This window comes from Cryptomeria japonica, chromosome 8 (assembly GCF_030272615.1).
Source record: "Cryptomeria japonica chromosome 8, Sugi_1.0, whole genome shotgun sequence".
Classification (NCBI taxonomy): Eukaryota; Viridiplantae; Streptophyta; class Pinopsida; order Cupressales; family Cupressaceae; genus Cryptomeria; species Cryptomeria japonica.
Genome location: NC_081412.1, coordinates 157584083 through 157602582, shown reverse-complemented (window position 1 = coordinate 157602582; position 18500 = coordinate 157584083). Strand labels below are relative to the sequence as shown.

The 18500-nt window shown below is 31.5% G+C and overlaps 2 protein-coding genes across 2 annotated transcripts; both read right to left on the bottom strand.

Moving 5' to 3' along the window:
- Positions 1–646: 646 nt before the first annotated feature.
- LOC131048749 (pathogenesis-related protein PR-4-like) lies at positions 647–1141 on the bottom strand. Its single transcript, XM_057982811.2, has 2 exons — positions 890–1141; positions 647–811 (listed from the first exon to the last, which is right to left on the bottom strand). Exons 1-2 carry the CDS (start codon positions 1139–1141, stop codon positions 647–649), a joined length of 417 nt encoding a protein of 138 aa, XP_057838794.2.
- Positions 1142–7713: 6572 nt separating this feature from the next.
- Positions 7714–8208, bottom strand: LOC131030283 (pathogenesis-related protein PR-4-like). Its single transcript, XM_057961013.2, has 2 exons — positions 7957–8208; positions 7714–7878 (listed from the first exon to the last, which is right to left on the bottom strand). Exons 1-2 carry the CDS (start codon positions 8206–8208, stop codon positions 7714–7716), a joined length of 417 nt encoding a protein of 138 aa, XP_057816996.2.
- Between the last annotated feature and the right edge of the window lie 10292 nt (positions 8209–18500).

The window sequence follows — 18500 nt, the reverse complement described above, 5'->3', positions numbered from 1 at the left end:
TTGATCTCTTTGAGTTCATCCATGATAAATCTCGAACTTCTCCTTTCCTTTTTTTTGCTCGTAGTCTTGGTAGAGGGCCCCTTGGAGGTCTGCACATCCTGATTCTTCTTTAGGTTCCTATTGTTGCAGTTGATGTGACTAGTGATTGTTGTTTTGGGAGAGGCTGGCTGCCAATCAAAAGTGACTTCCAAAAAATGATCAACATTTCTTCACATTGATATTTTAGGTGCTACAAATTAAAGGAAATTCTTTAAATACTTGTGCATTGTCTCAGTTCTAGTTTTAGGTGTTGAACTATTCTGCAAGAGGATTTGTGAATATTTAATATTTACGATAAAGCATATAATATATTTTTTATTACACTGACTAAATAAAACAACATACTTGTATGAGCAATTGCTTTGCTAATTCATTTCCCATATAAAAAGTAGTTTAACATAGTCAAAAGCAATTGTTCTGCTAATTCCTTTCCATTTCTCAAAAGCAATTGTACTTTTGTGCATAACTAAAATTTATGGTATCTATGAAAGAGCCGAACAATGGAAATCCATGATGTAGGAAAGACTTGTGACAATCACAAGCATTTTTATTCAAAGCAAAACTGACAAATTGAGGAAGCAGACATAATTGAGGCTGTGAGATTGTTCTAACAGCCCACGAACTTGTAGGTGGTAAGCATATGGCCGTAATGCTTTCCTTTCCCATCCTTATCAATTGCATTAAAAGCATCAGTTTCTAAAACCAGTCCTCCATTTTGGCACTTGTCCACAATTCGTACAATCACATTTTGACCAGTCGAATCATTTGTCACCTGTAACAATTGAAATGATTAGGTATAAACATTATACATATAAGCTAAGAAATCCTTAATATATATGATGCAATTTACTTGGATGCAGGTGCCGCAGAGGGAAGGTTCCATGGGCTGACCGGCTTGGTCACAATACGCAGTCCAAAGGTATTTGCTACGAAACTCTAGGGTCTGATTGGAGTCAAATGTAGCACAAAATAGGCCATCAAGGTCGTAATGACGACCAGCAGAGTCATACGGAGTGGACGTGGTAAACGTCTCACCATTAACAAAGAGAATGGAAGCCAGAAAGAAGCATAGAGCAATCCGAATCACAACCTTGGAAGCCATGACTATATGCTCAAACCAACGACTATGATATGAACTGATTATTGTGTTAAGGTAGGCGATATTGTTCTTAGAATGACTCCTAGCATTTATAGCCATGACCATAATATTTTATTATGGTGGCCGTGCAGCTCTTCGTTTATTTCTATGCAGCCGGCTGTGAGACAAATAGGACCAAGAATTAATTTAAAGTTTGATATATCCAACTCGGAGCGACGATGAAGTTTAAAATGAATCCTTGTTTTACATCAGCGACTTCTAAGATCATTTCTCGTATTCTTCATGGAAACCGGCAATGAAATAGAATTATGATTTGAATATTCTCTGTAAACAAATGTTTGTTCGGTAATATCTATTTCAACGTTGTTTCAGTCTTGGAAACAATTTTTGTTAATGTAATCAATTATCATTTGTGTAAGTCAAGCAACGGTAGCGTGGTTGGTTTGGGCAGGTTTTTGTTCTTCCCTCATTGTTGCTAGTTTAATTCACTTTGCAAGATATTTACCGGATTTGCATGGTGAGAGGGCTATCAAGTAGTCTTGCCACATCCAGTGGACTAGTCTCACTTCAAGTACCCGAGATACGGGCTGTTGGGCGTTGGGCTGGGACACGGGGATACCACTGGGTTAAAAAAAAAAAAAAAAATTTTATAAAGTTTATCTTCATTATTAACTAATTAAAAAAAATTATAAAGAAAAATTATTTAAACAAAATATTTATGATTAAAATTGTATAAAATAAGTCAACATGGATAAAATGCACTCTCCTAGGCATGCACATTGGGATATGACGATATGATGAGTGATTCTTTAGACACCCAATAGTGGAAGGTCAAAGGTTGTCTATTGGATGATTCAAAGAGTAATTAGGGGGTTATAGAGCATCCAAGAAGCTAAATTTTAAGTGGCTATGGGTTAGGCACCATGTTGGATGCCATTCAAAAGAAATTGATATTTAATTATGTCTCATGGCTGTCCAGTTTCCTAGGAATGGGTTTTTGGGAGTAATATTTTGTCCCTTGTTTTGGGTCAATGCTATGGTTTTTATCCCTTAGTATTCTATTAGTTAGAGTCAAGACATGGTAGTTTTGTATGAATTATATGCAGGTATCCAAGTGCTATGGATTTGGTTAGAGAAGTGAAGTGTATTATTGTTGTTATCTCTCTTTTGAAGATTAATAATATACTTGTCCTCTTTCTCTGGTGGAGTTTTTTCTCCAAATATTTTCTTCACATCAATCTAGTACCTCTTTTGGTTGCTGATTTATTATATAGTTGTTAAATGTTGCAATCACTTTATAATCCCCATTGTTTTACATTAAATAAAGGAAAGAATAAGAGTAGTGATTCCAAATAAATATATGGTGATTGATGCATCTATTTTCTATAGATGATCACATCCCTAGTAATAAGATCCCACTAAATCCTATATCATAGTTTGGGAAAAAGATAAAACTTCTTAAATTGCAACATTACACATAAATAACAATAGGGGGTATGAGGTTCCTATGGTCTAGGTTGTGGATGAAGAGGTGGAAGTGGTTAATAAACAATATTATAAAAAAAAATCAGGGACTAGGACATCAACAACAAAGCAATCATCTAGGGAGGAAACTCAAGTATCACCTACTCTTTTAGTTCAATTTCCTTTTCCTTCACCTTCTGCTTCTACTTCTAAAAAGGTACCCTTTTATCATCATACACAAGCTAAAAACATGAATTTAAAGAGAAAGAAGTAAACACCAATAAATATAAGAAGAAATTCAAGTTCTTGTATTATCTTTAGAAGAACATGTAGTAGACAATGGTTTACTATCTTTTGGTAAAGACAACTAGAAACTTTTTAACTCATTTTGTAACTTTTTCACCACCAAATTCTCCTAGATCTTACTCAAGTATTTCTTTCACAATCCGATCATCAATTCTCCCTTTGAAAACTCCTTTCACATAAATAATTCCAAATAGAGACAAACTAATAGGACATTAGATCGATATTTAAGTTTTTCAATTTGTCTTATATCCACAAGAAGATACAAAGTGCATACAAGTATTTCAAATGATTTTTTAAGGCTATTAGCAATGCTCAAGGATCAAAAAAATTATAACCCAAATGCATAGTTCACTATAAGTGTGGGTTCTTAAGGGGGTAGGATTACATAACTTTTGTCTCCTATTATTAATAACAAGAATATTAGGTAAAAATAAATATTTTGGATTAACAAACATAAGAGGGAGAGAAATAATCTCTCTTAAATTTATCTTGTTTTACCTTAGACTACATGATTGAGGATACAAGTCTTAAGTTTAAAATATTGTCCTACATACTTTAATTTTCTCCAAGGCATTATGAACTTAAATTCACCTACTCCAATCACCCTAAAATTGCTATATAAAAGAAATTAAAATAAATAATTTAGATGTGTGGTAGGTGCTACCAATTATTGTAGGGATTATTTGGAAAGGCAAGGGAATAGGTTTTATTTGTGAAGCCCTCCAGTGCTACCACAAAATGAGTGAGGAAGCTAGCGTAATGGAGGAATTTTAGAAATCACATGATAATATTATTATATTAGATGAAAAATTTCCCTGAGTATAGAAAATAGGTAGACCTCCATTTTATAAGCTACAAAATAAGGACACACTATATAGTGGAAACCTAGCTTTTTAAAAGGAGTGGCCATATACCACTAAATATAGATTAAAAGAACCAAAGGCTTGAAAAATAATGTCCATTATGAGCTGGGTAGTTTCTAATTGAATCATACATGAGATTGAAAATTTTATTGAGATCATTGCTTACACTTTTTTTGACAAAATAAGCAAGGTTGTTCTAATTTTGATAGTGATCAAGAATTTTCTAGACAATGGCATGTAAAATCCTATAATAGAACTCATTTATGATTTTATGAGAATAAGATGATACTTTAGTGCCTTCCAAGATATGGTTAAAATGCTAAATAATATTTTTAACTAGATCAAGAGGACTCTTTTTAACAAGAGAGTGAAGGTGTCTAGTATAAAATTGCACATTATCTAAATATTGTTATTAAGGTATTAGATGATTTATAGGCCCGTTTTTTAGAATAATAATGGATATACTATTTATTTTTATTTTTTTTTAAATTTATTTATGTCACAATAGACCATTCTTGTGTGTGTATCACACTACTTTGGGCTAAGGAAAATAAATATAATTTTCAAGACAAAATTTGAAATTATTGTAATTTTAAAATTTTGGGCCTAAGGACAAATTTAATATCTATTTTTTTCTTTCTCTTTGAAATGTAGAGTTAGATTCCGAAAATATGTAGTCATAGTAGTTAAACAAACTTTACTAATTTTTAGGTATGTAACATTTTTAATTAACTTGAATATATTTACTTTAAATTGCTTATAATTTTGTACATATAATATTCATGAGAGTGTGAGTACATTGTATGATATTTTACTCTTGACTTCACTATATCTTTCAAAATTAAGGTAAAAATTAGATAGGGTATTTTTCATTTTTTTATGTTTCTTGTTTCCAAACCCTAGCATTGTTCAATCATTTTTAATAGTGTAATAAGATTAGTTCTAGATATGTGCTCGATTAAGGATAGATTCAACATTAAATAGTAATAGTTTAATGTTAAAATTATTATTTTTTTATTATTTGAAAATAAATTTAATATGAGAGCTCAAATATTAAGCTACTATCATATTTTTTTAACTGGATGTATATATTTTATATCAATGTACTTACCAACAAGATCACAATAATGGGTTAGCTACTTTCACATATAGTTTGGTACTTGATTAAGGAGTTCAATGTATTATACATTTGACTAAATCATAAAAGGAATAATTAGAAGGATTTATTAACCTAATGACCAATTCTATCTTAAATAAAATAGTGAAATGAGAAATATTTTTTATATAGAAGAAGCTACTATATAGAAGAAAATTGGTGTCCAGTTCATTGGGTAGAAAATATAATCATTATAACATAGAAGATGGGCATGATAAAACAAAAGTGCTCATATGAATATTGTGTACACAAGAATAGAATTATGGGATAATCCATTTTTGGAAAGAATAAAAGGAGGTAATATCATAGTGATACAATGAACTAAAGACATATGACACTTCAATTTTCATCTGTACTAACCCACAAAAACTAGGTTTTGAATCTTTTAAAAAGAAATAGAATCTAGTTAATTCTCTTTTGGAACCATTGATTATATAGAGACACAAACGCTATTATTTACAAGAATTATTTTTCTAGTTATGCACTATGCTAGCGTTGCTAATCTTGTAAATTTTAAAAAGAAAAATAGAGAAACCAGATTATGTTTGGATTTAAAACCTTCATAAAATATCTAAAATGGGAAATTATCTTTTTTTAATGAAGTATTATTAATTTTTAATACAGAATAAATGTGGTTAGTTCTAGATTGATTTTCAAGCTAAAATCAAGTGATGTTAAAGAAACAAGGGAAATGAAAGACCACCTTCACTAATAAATGGGATATATTTACATAGAGAAGGATGCCCTTTGGTATGAATATTTTATGTAAAGGTTTAATATGAAGGTGAATCACTATTTTTAAGCATGACTTAAGTATTTATTTGATTTGGTGAAAGTTCTCAAAGGGTGCAAAGAGTCTATAACCTCATTGTATACTAATAAATGCATTTATGTAGATATTAAGGGAAGGGTACAAAGAGTCTATAACCTCATTGTATACTAATAAATGAATTTATGAAGATATTAAGGGTAATGTAATAGGTCACATTCTCCATTAGAATAGAAAGAATAGAAAGAATTGAAGCAATCCAAAATTTTCCTTACCAAGTAACTTAAATAATTTGAAATCATTAGTTTGATAAGATTAACCTTGATAAAAATTTATTTGTAGTATAATAAATATTCTTTATTTATTAAATGGTATTTTTGAAATGATAGCAAGTTTAAATAGAATATAAAGGATTATATAAAAGAAGTAATAATTATTAGTTCTCTTTTTTTTTTCAAACCCAATAAATTTACTAAAATATTTTATAGCTATTAATTTATTTTTGAACATTCACATGTCACTTTTTTGAAATTTAAAATAGACGCACATTATGAGAGATCCATATATTTAGTTAGTTATCCCTTTAATAATTTAAAAAAACAAAACCAAATGATAAATCCTAATATAAAGAAGCAATTTATTACATTTACGAGAATATTTTTTTCATTTCTTCTAATGTGCTTATCATTTCAATGATGATAAAGACATGAGTTAGGAGAAAAAAGAGGAAAGTGGATGACAACCCTACAAGAGTTTTGTTTTTTAAAACATTACCTATGAAACATTCTAGGTGTTAGCATCTTTCCAGGACTTTGAAAGAGGTGTTGAGAAATTTGTAGCAATAGTATATCATAAACCCAAATAAAGACGATGATACATACAAAAATATTGTCTTTACTACTTACTTCAAAATAAATTCCCTAATTAGCTCAAAATAAATTCCGTAATGGATTAAAGGCTAGATAAACAAGAGCACTCGAAATTAAAATTAACAAGTATATGATTAAATTTAATTTTTTGTATAAAAAGAAATTTTAAGGTATATATCTAAGATGATTGAATAAGGAAGAAGTTGTTAAGGAACTTTTCAAATTTTATGACAAGCTTGGAATACGATATGACTGTGATTATTTTAAAACTAATTAGATATTAAAAGAATATTATCATTTCTGACATATATTATAATATTTACACATCGACATGTAAAAAAATTTCCTATTTTCTAGACTTTTAGATGGAGAGAAAGAAATCTTGTCATGCCCTTGTAGCTTATTTATGATGTATATATTGTATCCCAATGTGACTTGAATTATATTAAGATGACTGACTCTAATTCTTGTGCAAGGCATAAGTTTATTTTGAAAGCTATAGACTACTCAAAATCATAGTGTTATCATGCTTTTAATTATCATGTTTCTCTTAACTTTATTTATAATTTACAATATATTAAATATTATAAAGAAGGTTGAATATGTATGTCTAAATATTTTTTATATAATTTGATCATTACTAAAGTATATGGGAGAAACCAATTCTCTTATTTATCTTATGAATGATATTCATAGTAGCTAGGTAGCTAGGTGCTACTTCAAATTGTCTCTTATAAGTAGTGGCAATATAATGCTATTCTAATAACAATCAAGATAAAATGGCATGCATTAAGATATTATTTTGAGACATAAATTTTCTACAAAATTATGATCAATGCTATGTGAGAATGATTGAATTAAAAAATAAATTTACAATTTAGTTAATCATTTGTAAGAATCATTTTAACTTGATATTTTGAAAGCTTGAGTAGACCTACTATTAAAAAAATATCTATAATTTTCATTGAATGATTGATGAATATAATTATTTATCATCCTATTGACCAAACACTACACAGAATAAATGATTGCGGAAAAAAAAAATTGACCAATAAACCTAAACATATTTTTGCCTCTTAAATACTGAAACATAAAAATATCTTAATCATGCTTACAATTTATAAGTTAATTGTGGCTGTGAGATTGTTCTAACACCCCACGAACTTGTAGGTAGTAAGCATATGGCCATCATGCTTTCCTTTCCCATCCTTATCAATGGCATTAAAAGCATCAGTTTCTAAAACCAGTCCTCCATTGTGGCACTCGTCCACAATTCGTACAATTACATTATGATCCGTCGAATCATTTGTCACCTGTAACAATTCAAATGATCAGTTATAAACATTATACATATAAGCTAACAAATTGTTAATATATATGATGCAGTTTACTTGGATGCATGTGCCGCAGAGGGAAAGTTCCATGGGCTGGCCGGCTTGGTCACAATACGCAGTCCAAAGGTATTCGCTGCGAAACTCTAATGTCTGATTAGAGTCAATTGTAGCGCAAAATAGCCCATCAAGGTCGTAATTACGACCAGCAGAATCATACGGAGTGGACGTGGTCAATGTCTCGCCATTAACACAGAGTATGGAAGCCACAAGGAAACATATAGCAATCCACCTCACAACCTTGGAAGCCATGAATAAATGCTCAAACCAACCACTATAATATGAAACTGATTGTTGTCTTAGGGCAGGCCGCGATGTTGTGTTCAGAAGAATGAATCCAATGATTTATAGGGTTATCATTAAGGTTTCTTCCCAATATTTTATCATGGTGGCCGTGCAGCCCTTGGCTTATTGATTCTTCGGACGATTCCCATTATGATTTGTTGGTTTGTTCATTGAACTCGGCAACAAGGTTTCTCGGTTTCTTCGTTGAAATCGGCAACGTACTACATTAATGTTACATTAGCTATTTCAATTAAGGGTCGACATATCATTAAATGATGTGCATTATTCATTTACATTATTAATATGTGAAATCTTATTACAATATATAATTGTTTGTTGTAATAATAAATAATATGTATCCCTCTCTTTCTTGTGAGAGCTAGTTAAATCATAATAATCCACTCCTAAAATGGGTTGAAACTTCGAAGGAAGACCCCCTCACTGCTTCTAAATTGGGTTGAAACTTTGAGGAAAGACCTTTACCCCTTTAGGTACACATTTATGTGATCCTCCCATCCTTAATTTATAATTTATTTATTTTTTTAAAAGGGATTAATTACAAGTGGACACTACCTTGGCTTCAAAACTAAAAATAAATAAAGGAAAAAATTTAAAAGTGGAAAAAAACCTTCTTTTGGTAACTTATTCATGTAGAAAGATAGTTTAAATAAGAAAATACAAAAAACATATGAATAAATGGATGAACAAAATAATGATGAGCATATTCAATGAAAGGAAACTACTATAAGAGAGAAGGAGAAGGTGATGATTAGAAAAGAAATATTAAAGAAGCATATATATAGGGTTATTTGGCTTACCTAGGAGATACAAATACATGGTTCTGTCACTAATCCACTTTCAAACACAATAAGAGGAACTCAATCACTAGTATGGTTAATGAAGATGGTGTTTTGATTGAATGTAACAAAGAAATAGGAAACATTTGTACATGCTTTTTCTCATTTTTAATCTTGTTGAACATGTGGATAATAATTATATGATTACATGTGAGATGCTTCATGTTAGACCCTAAAATTTGAATAATGAAGATAACAAGTTAATGACAAGACATGTATTTACTTGGAAGAATTTAAAAAAAAATCTTTCTCATTTCAACCTTCTAAGGGCGCTAGCTTTGATGGGTTCCCTCTTTCCTCTAAGAATTTTGAGATATAGTTAGATAAGATCTTTTCTCGGTGACCATGAATTTCATAAATTCTTGCTCAGTTCTAAATAAAATTATAAATGCATTCTATTTCTATGCCTGAATGTCATGAATGTATTAAGATAATTAGCAAATCGGAATGAATCACCAATTCCTAACTAATTGACAAACTTTAAACATACTCAATGAAAATCAATACGAAATAAGGAATGAATTCAAATAAAAGACTTCCTCATTCTACATCTTTGCTTGCATTGTTCTTCTTCAATTTGAGTGGTTGGTGGCTCTCAGGTATTGCACCAATTTCCTGCATACAAATGTTTTGAAGACTGTGATTCTAAAAAAACTCTAGCTTGAATTGATGAAAAGAGGTTGAATTTATAGATTTTCAACACAAAGGGGGTGAGAAATAGAACTCAAGTGTTGATTGATAGATAACTGATTTAGATTGATCAGTGAACTCAATTGATTGTTCTGTTAACTCATTTGATTGAGTAGTGAACTGGATTGATTGAAGAGTGAACTAGATTGATTGATTAGTCAACTCACTTCATTGATTGGTGAAGTGAATAGATGGATTAGTCTAAAAAAGGTGATTGAGAGTTAAAAAGGACCATTGATGAGTTAATTGAGTTAACTGATTAGAGAACTGTTTTGATCAATCAGTTCCAATTTTATCCTATATTGTAGGAATTTCAAATTCAATTTCATTTTCATTTTCAATTTGGACTTGAATTTGGTCATTTGAATGCTAAAATGCACATGAAATTGCCTAAAATTCAGATTTGGAAAAAATGTGAATTTGGAAATATAAAATTAGATGAAATGATATGAAATTCAAATTTGGGAGAAATGAGATGAAATTAGATGGAATTAATTGAAATTATAATTCGAGGAATTCAAGGAATAATTGAAATTAGTTAAACTTAGGAAATAGAATTAATTAAATAATAAAGATTTTTTAACTAAGGAAAATGTCACAATTAATTAAATAATTGATATTTAATTAATAATTGAGATATGGTTAACTGATTAAAATGATTTGAGAATAGAAATAGAATAATTAGAACTGTTGAAAGGCGATGATTTAGAAGAAGTAGTTAATTTAATCAAATAATTAAAGAATTACTTAATTAAATAGACGAATAAATAGGGTACAATTAATGAGACATTTTTTAGGTGTCTACATTTGCCCCTCTTTGAGACAATGTCAAAATGATGTTGTTTTAAAGAAAATGAAAAAATTGTGCCCGAGTCTGTCTCATTGACACTAGGGTATAATGCCCCCTTAAGAGATTGTTTTTGCATTGAAGGCATGGATGATCTCTCAAAAGAATAAGAATGTTAGATGAGAGATGGAAGAATGGTTAACTTGATGACAAGAATGAGTTTGATTGGGGAGAGGAAATGGTTGAAGTGATTTGTAGATTGATTGATTGATAAGATTGATGAAATTGATAAGATAAAGATAAAATCTGGTTTCAGGAAGGACACATCTTGTATAAGACAAAAATGATCAAAACATCTAGTTTCAGGAAGGATACATCTTGTATAAGACTGATCTATCTGGTTTCAGAAAGGATACATCCTATATAAGACATGGATAGATGATCATGTCTGGTTTCAGGAAGGATACATCTTGTATAGGATAAATGATAGATCAAAAACGTTTGGTTTCAGGAAGGATACATCCTGTATAAGACAAATAATAGATCAAAATATGATGAAAGTGCAGAATATTTGATTGATAGATAGAAAAGTTGATATGAGAAAATGATAGAATCATAGATGAAAATATTGGAATTAAGTGATGAGAGAGATCATGTCAGAATAATTGAAAGAATTGAAAAAATTGATTCAAGAAAAGATTTTTGATGAGAGAATGATCTGAAGAGACAATCGACATGATGAGATCTGGAAAAAAAAAATGAAATGATGTGATTGATGATTTATAGTCCTCTTGTCTTTATTTTTTATTTTTTTCATGACATTTTGTGAATGTTTTTGATTGATTTTTTTCAGTTATGCCCTCAAGTATGCAGACCTATGATGATAACATAATGTTGCATAATGCGGTGGAGACAATGGATTTTTGATATGAGTTATGCTAATGCATGATGCATGACAAAAATGTAGTTCCTATTCGAACAAGGATGAGTGTGTGTGTCTTTCATTCTGAAATGCACTAATTGGATTAAAGGTGCGAAACATTTCAGAGATAGGAGTTCAATCCATTCTCAAAAGACTTAGACCATCCAACCTAACACACTTTGTAACCAAGATTTATGAATGGAGGAACATAAAACTTCTCCATCAATTCTTGAAACTTTGATCCTCTTTTGCCCATGTGTGTGAAATTGAGTTTATTCCAACTCTTATAACCATCAAGGACCCTTGGAATCCTATGTGGCTAGCTACGTGAGTTATTCTGACCTCAAAAGCAACCTGGATAGAGCCTCGCTGCCAACAAGCTTTTAGGGCTCTTGTGAGGTTATGTACTATAATCTATCAAATATTGTTCCATTGTCAATAGCCCTCCATAGCCCTAATGGAGTTACTTGCATGTTCCCATATTCAAGCTTTCTCTTTTTTGTCTCATTTGTATCCATGATATTTCAGTAATATATCATTTTTTTTGTTTTACCTTGAGATTTACATAACACTTTTTTCTTTTATTTTCTTGCCTTGACTTGTAAGTAATGAAACCTACTTGGGTATGATAATTACAGTGGCAGTGAAGCAGAATATTGGATTTTTCACTAGCCACGTGACCAACTAGGTATCTATAATGACTTAGAGATTTTTATTAATGTGTAACATATATCAATTGATAGATTTTGGGTAACAAGACTTGATAGTGAAACTCTCTACCCAACCAAGGATAAAGCTTAATCACAATGTGATGTTGAAGATGAATGACTAAAGGCCTCCTAAAGACTTCATGAACAAGTATCTAAGAAATGATACAACCTTCATTCCTTTCAGTGCAAACAGGTGAATAACTCAGACAATCATCATATTTTTATTGATGCAGCTATATGAGAAAGCAATAATGATATGAAGCTATATGTTATGCAATGGTGATATGTAAGCAACTATGATGCACTCTGAAATAGAGATATGCAATGTAGTAAAGAAATATGCAAATGCAGTACTGAAAATTGAAATGAACCCACCCTTAGATGTAATATCTTTTTAGGCGCATGTTGTTATTGACTTGGTATGAAATTTGTGTAGATAACTCATTGGTCTTTGTTTGAAGAGTTGGATGAACCTATCTTTTTCAATAGGATATGCAGCTGGGAGTCTTTCATGTACATTTCCTGTTGTAGCCTCCTTATTTTCAAACCAATTCAGCTGTGATAAATATTCTTTCCCCTAGTCTTTCAATTGTGGGTGTATGAGGAAAATAGATTTTGGTTTTGAAGCTGTGACATGAGTGGGTGCTATCCCTATTTTTATTGATGCACTTGAAGAGTATGATGAAATAATTTGGGTGTTGATTTCATTAGCTAGTGTTATGCTTGTGCTTGAAGAAGATGATGTAAGAATATGGGTATTGATTTCATTAGTTGGTGTTATTCTTGTTTATGTCATGACATTGGTATTTGATGATTGCACACATACAATTATTGACAAGTTGTCCTATGTAGTATGATCTGGATTGGTGATTTCATTGATAAGGGGTTCATGAACAACTTGTGTATTGGAATCATGAGAGAGACTAGGAGAAATTATAATGGGAGCTTGTTTAGGAGGTGGATTTTGGATGGTACTTGAAGGAACATCTTGCTCTTGTGAAGCAAGGGTGTTATTGTTAGGATTCCTATAGATACTGAGAGGGGGGTGAATCAATATCTAACCAGTTTGATGATTTTCTTAACTTAAAACATGTAGAACATATTAATACTGTATACCGGTAAATAGAAAGTAATGCAATAAACAGAGATAACAACAACCACATGAAAAACACACCATAACACAGTAGTTTAACAAGGAAACCTGGTGTGGGAAAAACCTCGGTGGGATTTGTGACCCACAATATTCACTTACTAGCCAATAAGAGAATATTACTACTACAAGAGGAGCCTGCACATGCAAGAAGGCCAAGTGCCTAGAGCTCACTGCTCAATTACAAAATGGGAAGTCTCACTGACTTACAAAATGGATTATATAAATCCAATGTCTTGTACTGCTTCAAAATAGAATCTACTATGCGAGATCGGGTATCGGTTTATAGCTCTGCTTCATACATAAACCCTTAACCTATAATTCACATAATAGGTCTACCATATTTTTCCTCATTACATTCTTTTTCTTCCTCTATAATGAACTCTTATATATATGAGTCATTTTACAACTTGCCAAGTCGGCTTACAATGATTTTAAAATAATTAAAAAAATAATTTACAAACAAAAATCTTGTAGGCCTCTATGTCGGTATGCTTCCTTTCACTATCGGTGCCAGTGGTCTATGTGTCGATGTAAAGTCTGATCTTGCTAGTGCCGGTGGATTGCCTTGCCGGTGTCATAGGATTGTAAGGTTGCCATCAATGACAAAACCTTCAATCACTTACAATGTCTTATTGGAGTGTGCATTTGCCAACAGTTATTATGAGTGGAATAGAAAAGAATGAGGGTATCATCATAAGACTCTTGATGGATGGGATCTTGATTGAAAATTGGGTATGATGAAAAGGTTTGTTCTTGATCTTGATTTATTTCATGATTGATTTCTTCTGATTTCGGATTGTCCTCCTGACATGGGAGAGTATGCATGGGATATTTTTGGAAGTTTTCAACCTTTTGACTTGATGAGGAAGGATTTTGAATGAGATCCTCTGAAAAATGACTTGAATTAGATTGGATTTGTGTTATGGATACCCCTTGGGAGATTGTGTTATTGGGTAGCGATGGTGTGGATTGGTCTTGTGTGACTTCAGGGGATGATAAAATAGTGGATAGATATGGTTGATTTGGATTTTAGTTGAAAGGGATTTGATTTTTGTTGAAATGAGCATGATTTTGGGTGAAAGAGGTTTGATTTTGGTTGAATGAATTTTGATTTGGACTTTGGTTGAAAGGGGTTTGATTTTGGTTGAAAGAGGTTTGAATGTTGGGTTGGTATGAATTTTGGTTTGGAATTTGATTGAATGGGGTTTGATTTTGGTTGAAAGAGGTTTGATTTTGGTTGAAAAAGGTTTGGTTTTGGTTGAAAGAGGTACTTTAAATGTTGGGTTTAAAGAAGTTCGACATGACTCTAATGTTGGTTGAACTGAGGTAGGAATGATTTTTTTGAAGAATGAAGGTTGGCATGTTTGAATGGTCTCACAAGAAGAAGACGGTTGGCCTGATAATGATCCCCTCGTGGTTATTACTTCTCTCATCATATTTTCTAACTAGCCCCTATGGTTGGTAGGACTAGTCATGTCTCTCATTTGTTGTTGCAAAGTATTGATTTGTTGAGCTAATGTTTCTATGGATGGCGATGGAATAGGAATGGAAGAGATGAATTATTCACCTTCCCTACGAAGTGCATAACACCAATCCATGATGTTTGTTTGATTCGTTTGAACCTAAGATCACAACATGTAAGATGTTTCCTTCATTTATAGAATGTTGCAAAAGGTTGTTTTGATGTGGATGTTGACAAGCTTGTTTTTTGTAGGGTTTTGATCTTGTTGATATTGAAAATTGACTTTGTTGAGGGATTTGATCTTGTTGATGTTTTTGACAAAACTTTGGTTGAGATTCCACTTTGTTTTTGGTATTTTCTAAGATGTTTGAACTTGGTGAAATGTAGAAAAGGACACAATAGACACATCAAAAAGAATAAAACCACGAAAAGAATACTTGTTTAAGGAACTTTTTTCAAATTCCCATGAATGTTGAAGTCTTTTTCAAGGCCCCATTTTTTTCATTGTATTTGGGCAATTCGATATCACATCAAGGAGACTCTCCTAAGGTTATAAGGTTACAAGTATTATCATAGCCCACATCTTGATACTCCGTCAACTCAAACAGTCATGTCACACCCTAGGGTGCGCTTGTTTTTTTGCCTTTTTCAGAAATTAGACCAAAAAAGATTGCTCCTCAATTGGCCTGTTATCCTGGGAGATATATGGTGAGTGTCTTAGGGGTGGATTCTTCCCCACCCTTGCACTATGATAAAACAAGTGTCTGGTTACTAATTCAGCTTGGGTTCTAATTTCTATGGTGTTTAGATAGGGTTCCATTTGAGTGGTCACAATCAGCAGCATTTTATACTCGATTGAGGGAGGTCTCCCAGTCTGTAGAAGTTACGCTCTACAAATTTTAACGCACTGTATAGGCACTGAGGGAGGCATAACGCCATTGTGACAGCATGTAACACTCGTCGCACATGATTTTCATCACATACGCATTTGATTATAGTGGCTTGTATTACTTGGCTTTAGCCCTTGGCCACTTAGGTCGTTCCCCTCTCACCGGCCTTAATGGCGCCCTAAGGGCAACTCAGGAGGGAAGGCCTTCTAAAGGATTTAGTTGCATAAAACAAAAGGAAAACATTAAAAAAGAGAGTATGGTTTTCTGCTCACCCATTGAAGGGGAGAGAATAATACCTATACCTTAGAATAATACCTTGCAATGATTTTCTATTCTAAGTGGAGATGTTGCTCCACACAAACATGGTGTTCATTTTAACTAGCATAGCAATGATGAAAGTTGTTTTTGTTCTTTAGTAAAGCACCAAAAAGAAGTGTTTCTAAGCTACCCCTGTAGAAAAATAATAATGTTAGACAACACATGGTGGGCTATCTAGCCTTTTTTGTAGGTTACAAAGTTCTGTGTTTTTACAAAAGAGGTATTCTGGTAAAAACCAGAACTGTAATAAAACAGAAAACAAAAAACTAAATTTATCAAATGCAACTAACTTACTACTCAAATGCGAAATGATATCATATCAAATGCGACATGATGAACCAAATTGCAAATTACTGAGTAAGCAATTGTGACATGATGACTGGTAAATTGTGATGTGATGTGATAGCAATTACGACTTTTGAAAAAAAATTGATTTTGAAATTTTGAATTTTTTTTTCGAACTTTTAACAGAAAAACAAAAGGAAAAGACAGAAGATAGAAGATTGATTCTCCAATGATGTTGTTCCACACTACACGAGCCAACACATCAATTTCATCAAAGAACTTGTACTTGGTTAGAAAGCCATGGATGGTTATGTGATACTGAGCGATCTCCTATCTTTCTTCGATTTCACGGAGCTCCTTTTCAACCTTTAGAAGTTTCTAATAATATTTTTGTTGTCTCCTATTTTTCTTTGCCTTCCATGCACCTGAAATTCGGAATGTCACCTTTCCTATCATTGAATTAGAAACATTTTATATGCAGAAATGAAATTTTCTAGAATTCAATAAAAATTCAGGGTTAGATGCACAATACAAAATCATGCAAAAATGCTACAGGATTTTTTTAATTATCAATATTTTAGGGCAATTGCGATCTATTTAGGAAATTGTGACATCCTGTGTGATCAATTATGACATGCTGTCAGGGCGATTGCGATATGATATGAGCAATTGCAAATGTTTGCATATGCAATTGTGATGTCCAATTTCCTATGTCCGTACGAATCTGCAAAACATATCAAAACAAAGTCAAAGGTCAGAGTGATTCATGTTGGGTTCACCATTGTTTCTATGCCTGAATGACATGAATGTATTAAGCTAATTAGAAAATAAGAATGAATCGCCCATTCCTAAGCAATTGACAAACATCAAACATAATCAATGAAAATTAATACGAAATAAGGAATGAATTTAAATAAAAGACTCCCTCATTCTGCATGTTTGCTTCCATTGTTCTTCTCTAATTTGAGTGGTTGGTGGCTCTCAGGTATTGCACCAATTTCCTGAATACAAATGTTTTGAAGACCGTGATTCTAAAAAAGATCTGATTCTAGAAAAGCTCTAGCTTGAATTGATGAAAAGAGGTTGAATTTATAGATTTTCAACACAAAGGAGATGAGCAATAGAACTCAAGTGTTGAATGATAGATAAATGATTTAGATTGATCAGTGAACTCAATTGATTGATTTGTTAACTCATTTGATTGATCTATTAACTCATTTGATTGAGTAGTGAACTGGATTGATTGAAGAGTGAACTGGATTGATTGATTAGTCAACTCACTTGATTGATTAGTGAGCTGAATAGATGGATTGGTCAAAAAAAGGTGATTGAGAGCTAAAAAGGATGATTGATGAGTTAACTAAGTTAACTGATTAGACAATTGATTTGATCAATCAATTCTAATTTTAGCATGTGTTGTAGGAATTTGAAATTGAATTTCATTTTCATTTTCAATTTGGATTTGAATTTGGTCATACGAATGCTAAAATGCACATGAAATTAACTGAAATTCAGATTTGGGGAAAATGTGAAATTAGATGAAATGATATGAAATTCGAATTTGGGAGAAATGAGATGAAACTATATGGAATTAATTGGAATTATAATTTGGGAAATTGGAGGATTAATTAATTAATTTAAATAACTTAAATGAAACTATTTAAACTTAGGAAATAGAATTAATTAAATAATAAAGATTATTTAACTAAGGAAGATATCACAATTAATTAAGTAATTAATATTTAATTAATAATTGAGATATGGTTAAATGATTAAAATAATTTTAGAATAGAAATAGAATAAGTAGAAGTGTTGAAAGGCGATGATTTAGAAGAAATAGTTAATTTAATCAAATAATTAAAGAATTACTTAATTAAATAGATGAATAAATAGTGTAGAATTAATAAAACAAATTTAGGTGTCTACACATTCATAATCCTAATCTCAAAAAATATCAGTTTGAAAGGTATTCACTATTATAGACCAATCAACTTATATAGTACTATTTGTAGGATTTTCTCTAGAAATTATTGGTCAATAGACTTCAACCTTACTTGGACAAGATGATAACTCTAATGATTTATAAAGCGAAATAAAATCATTGATTCCTTCACAAAATTATCAAATCAATGGACAAATTAAAAAAAATAAAGTATTTTCCTAAAAATAGATATTTGTAAGACCT

What these genes read in the sequence shown, in the direction of transcription:
- LOC131048749 (XM_057982811.2), bottom strand. Translation starts at nt 1,141, where the DNA reads ATGGCTTCCAAGGTTGTGATTCGGATTGCTCTATGCTTCTTTCTGGCT. An exon ending in TCTGCGGCACCTGCATCCAA is followed by an intron (nt 812 to 889) that starts GTAAATTGCATC and finishes CAATTGTTACAG; the next exon opens with GTGACAAATGATTCGACTGG.
- LOC131030283 (XM_057961013.2), bottom strand. Translation starts at nt 8,208, where the DNA reads ATGGCTTCCAAGGTTGTGAGGTGGATTGCTATATGTTTCCTTGTGGCT. An exon ending in TCTGCGGCACATGCATCCAA is followed by an intron (nt 7,879 to 7,956) that starts GTAAACTGCATC and finishes GAATTGTTACAG; the next exon opens with GTGACAAATGATTCGACGGA.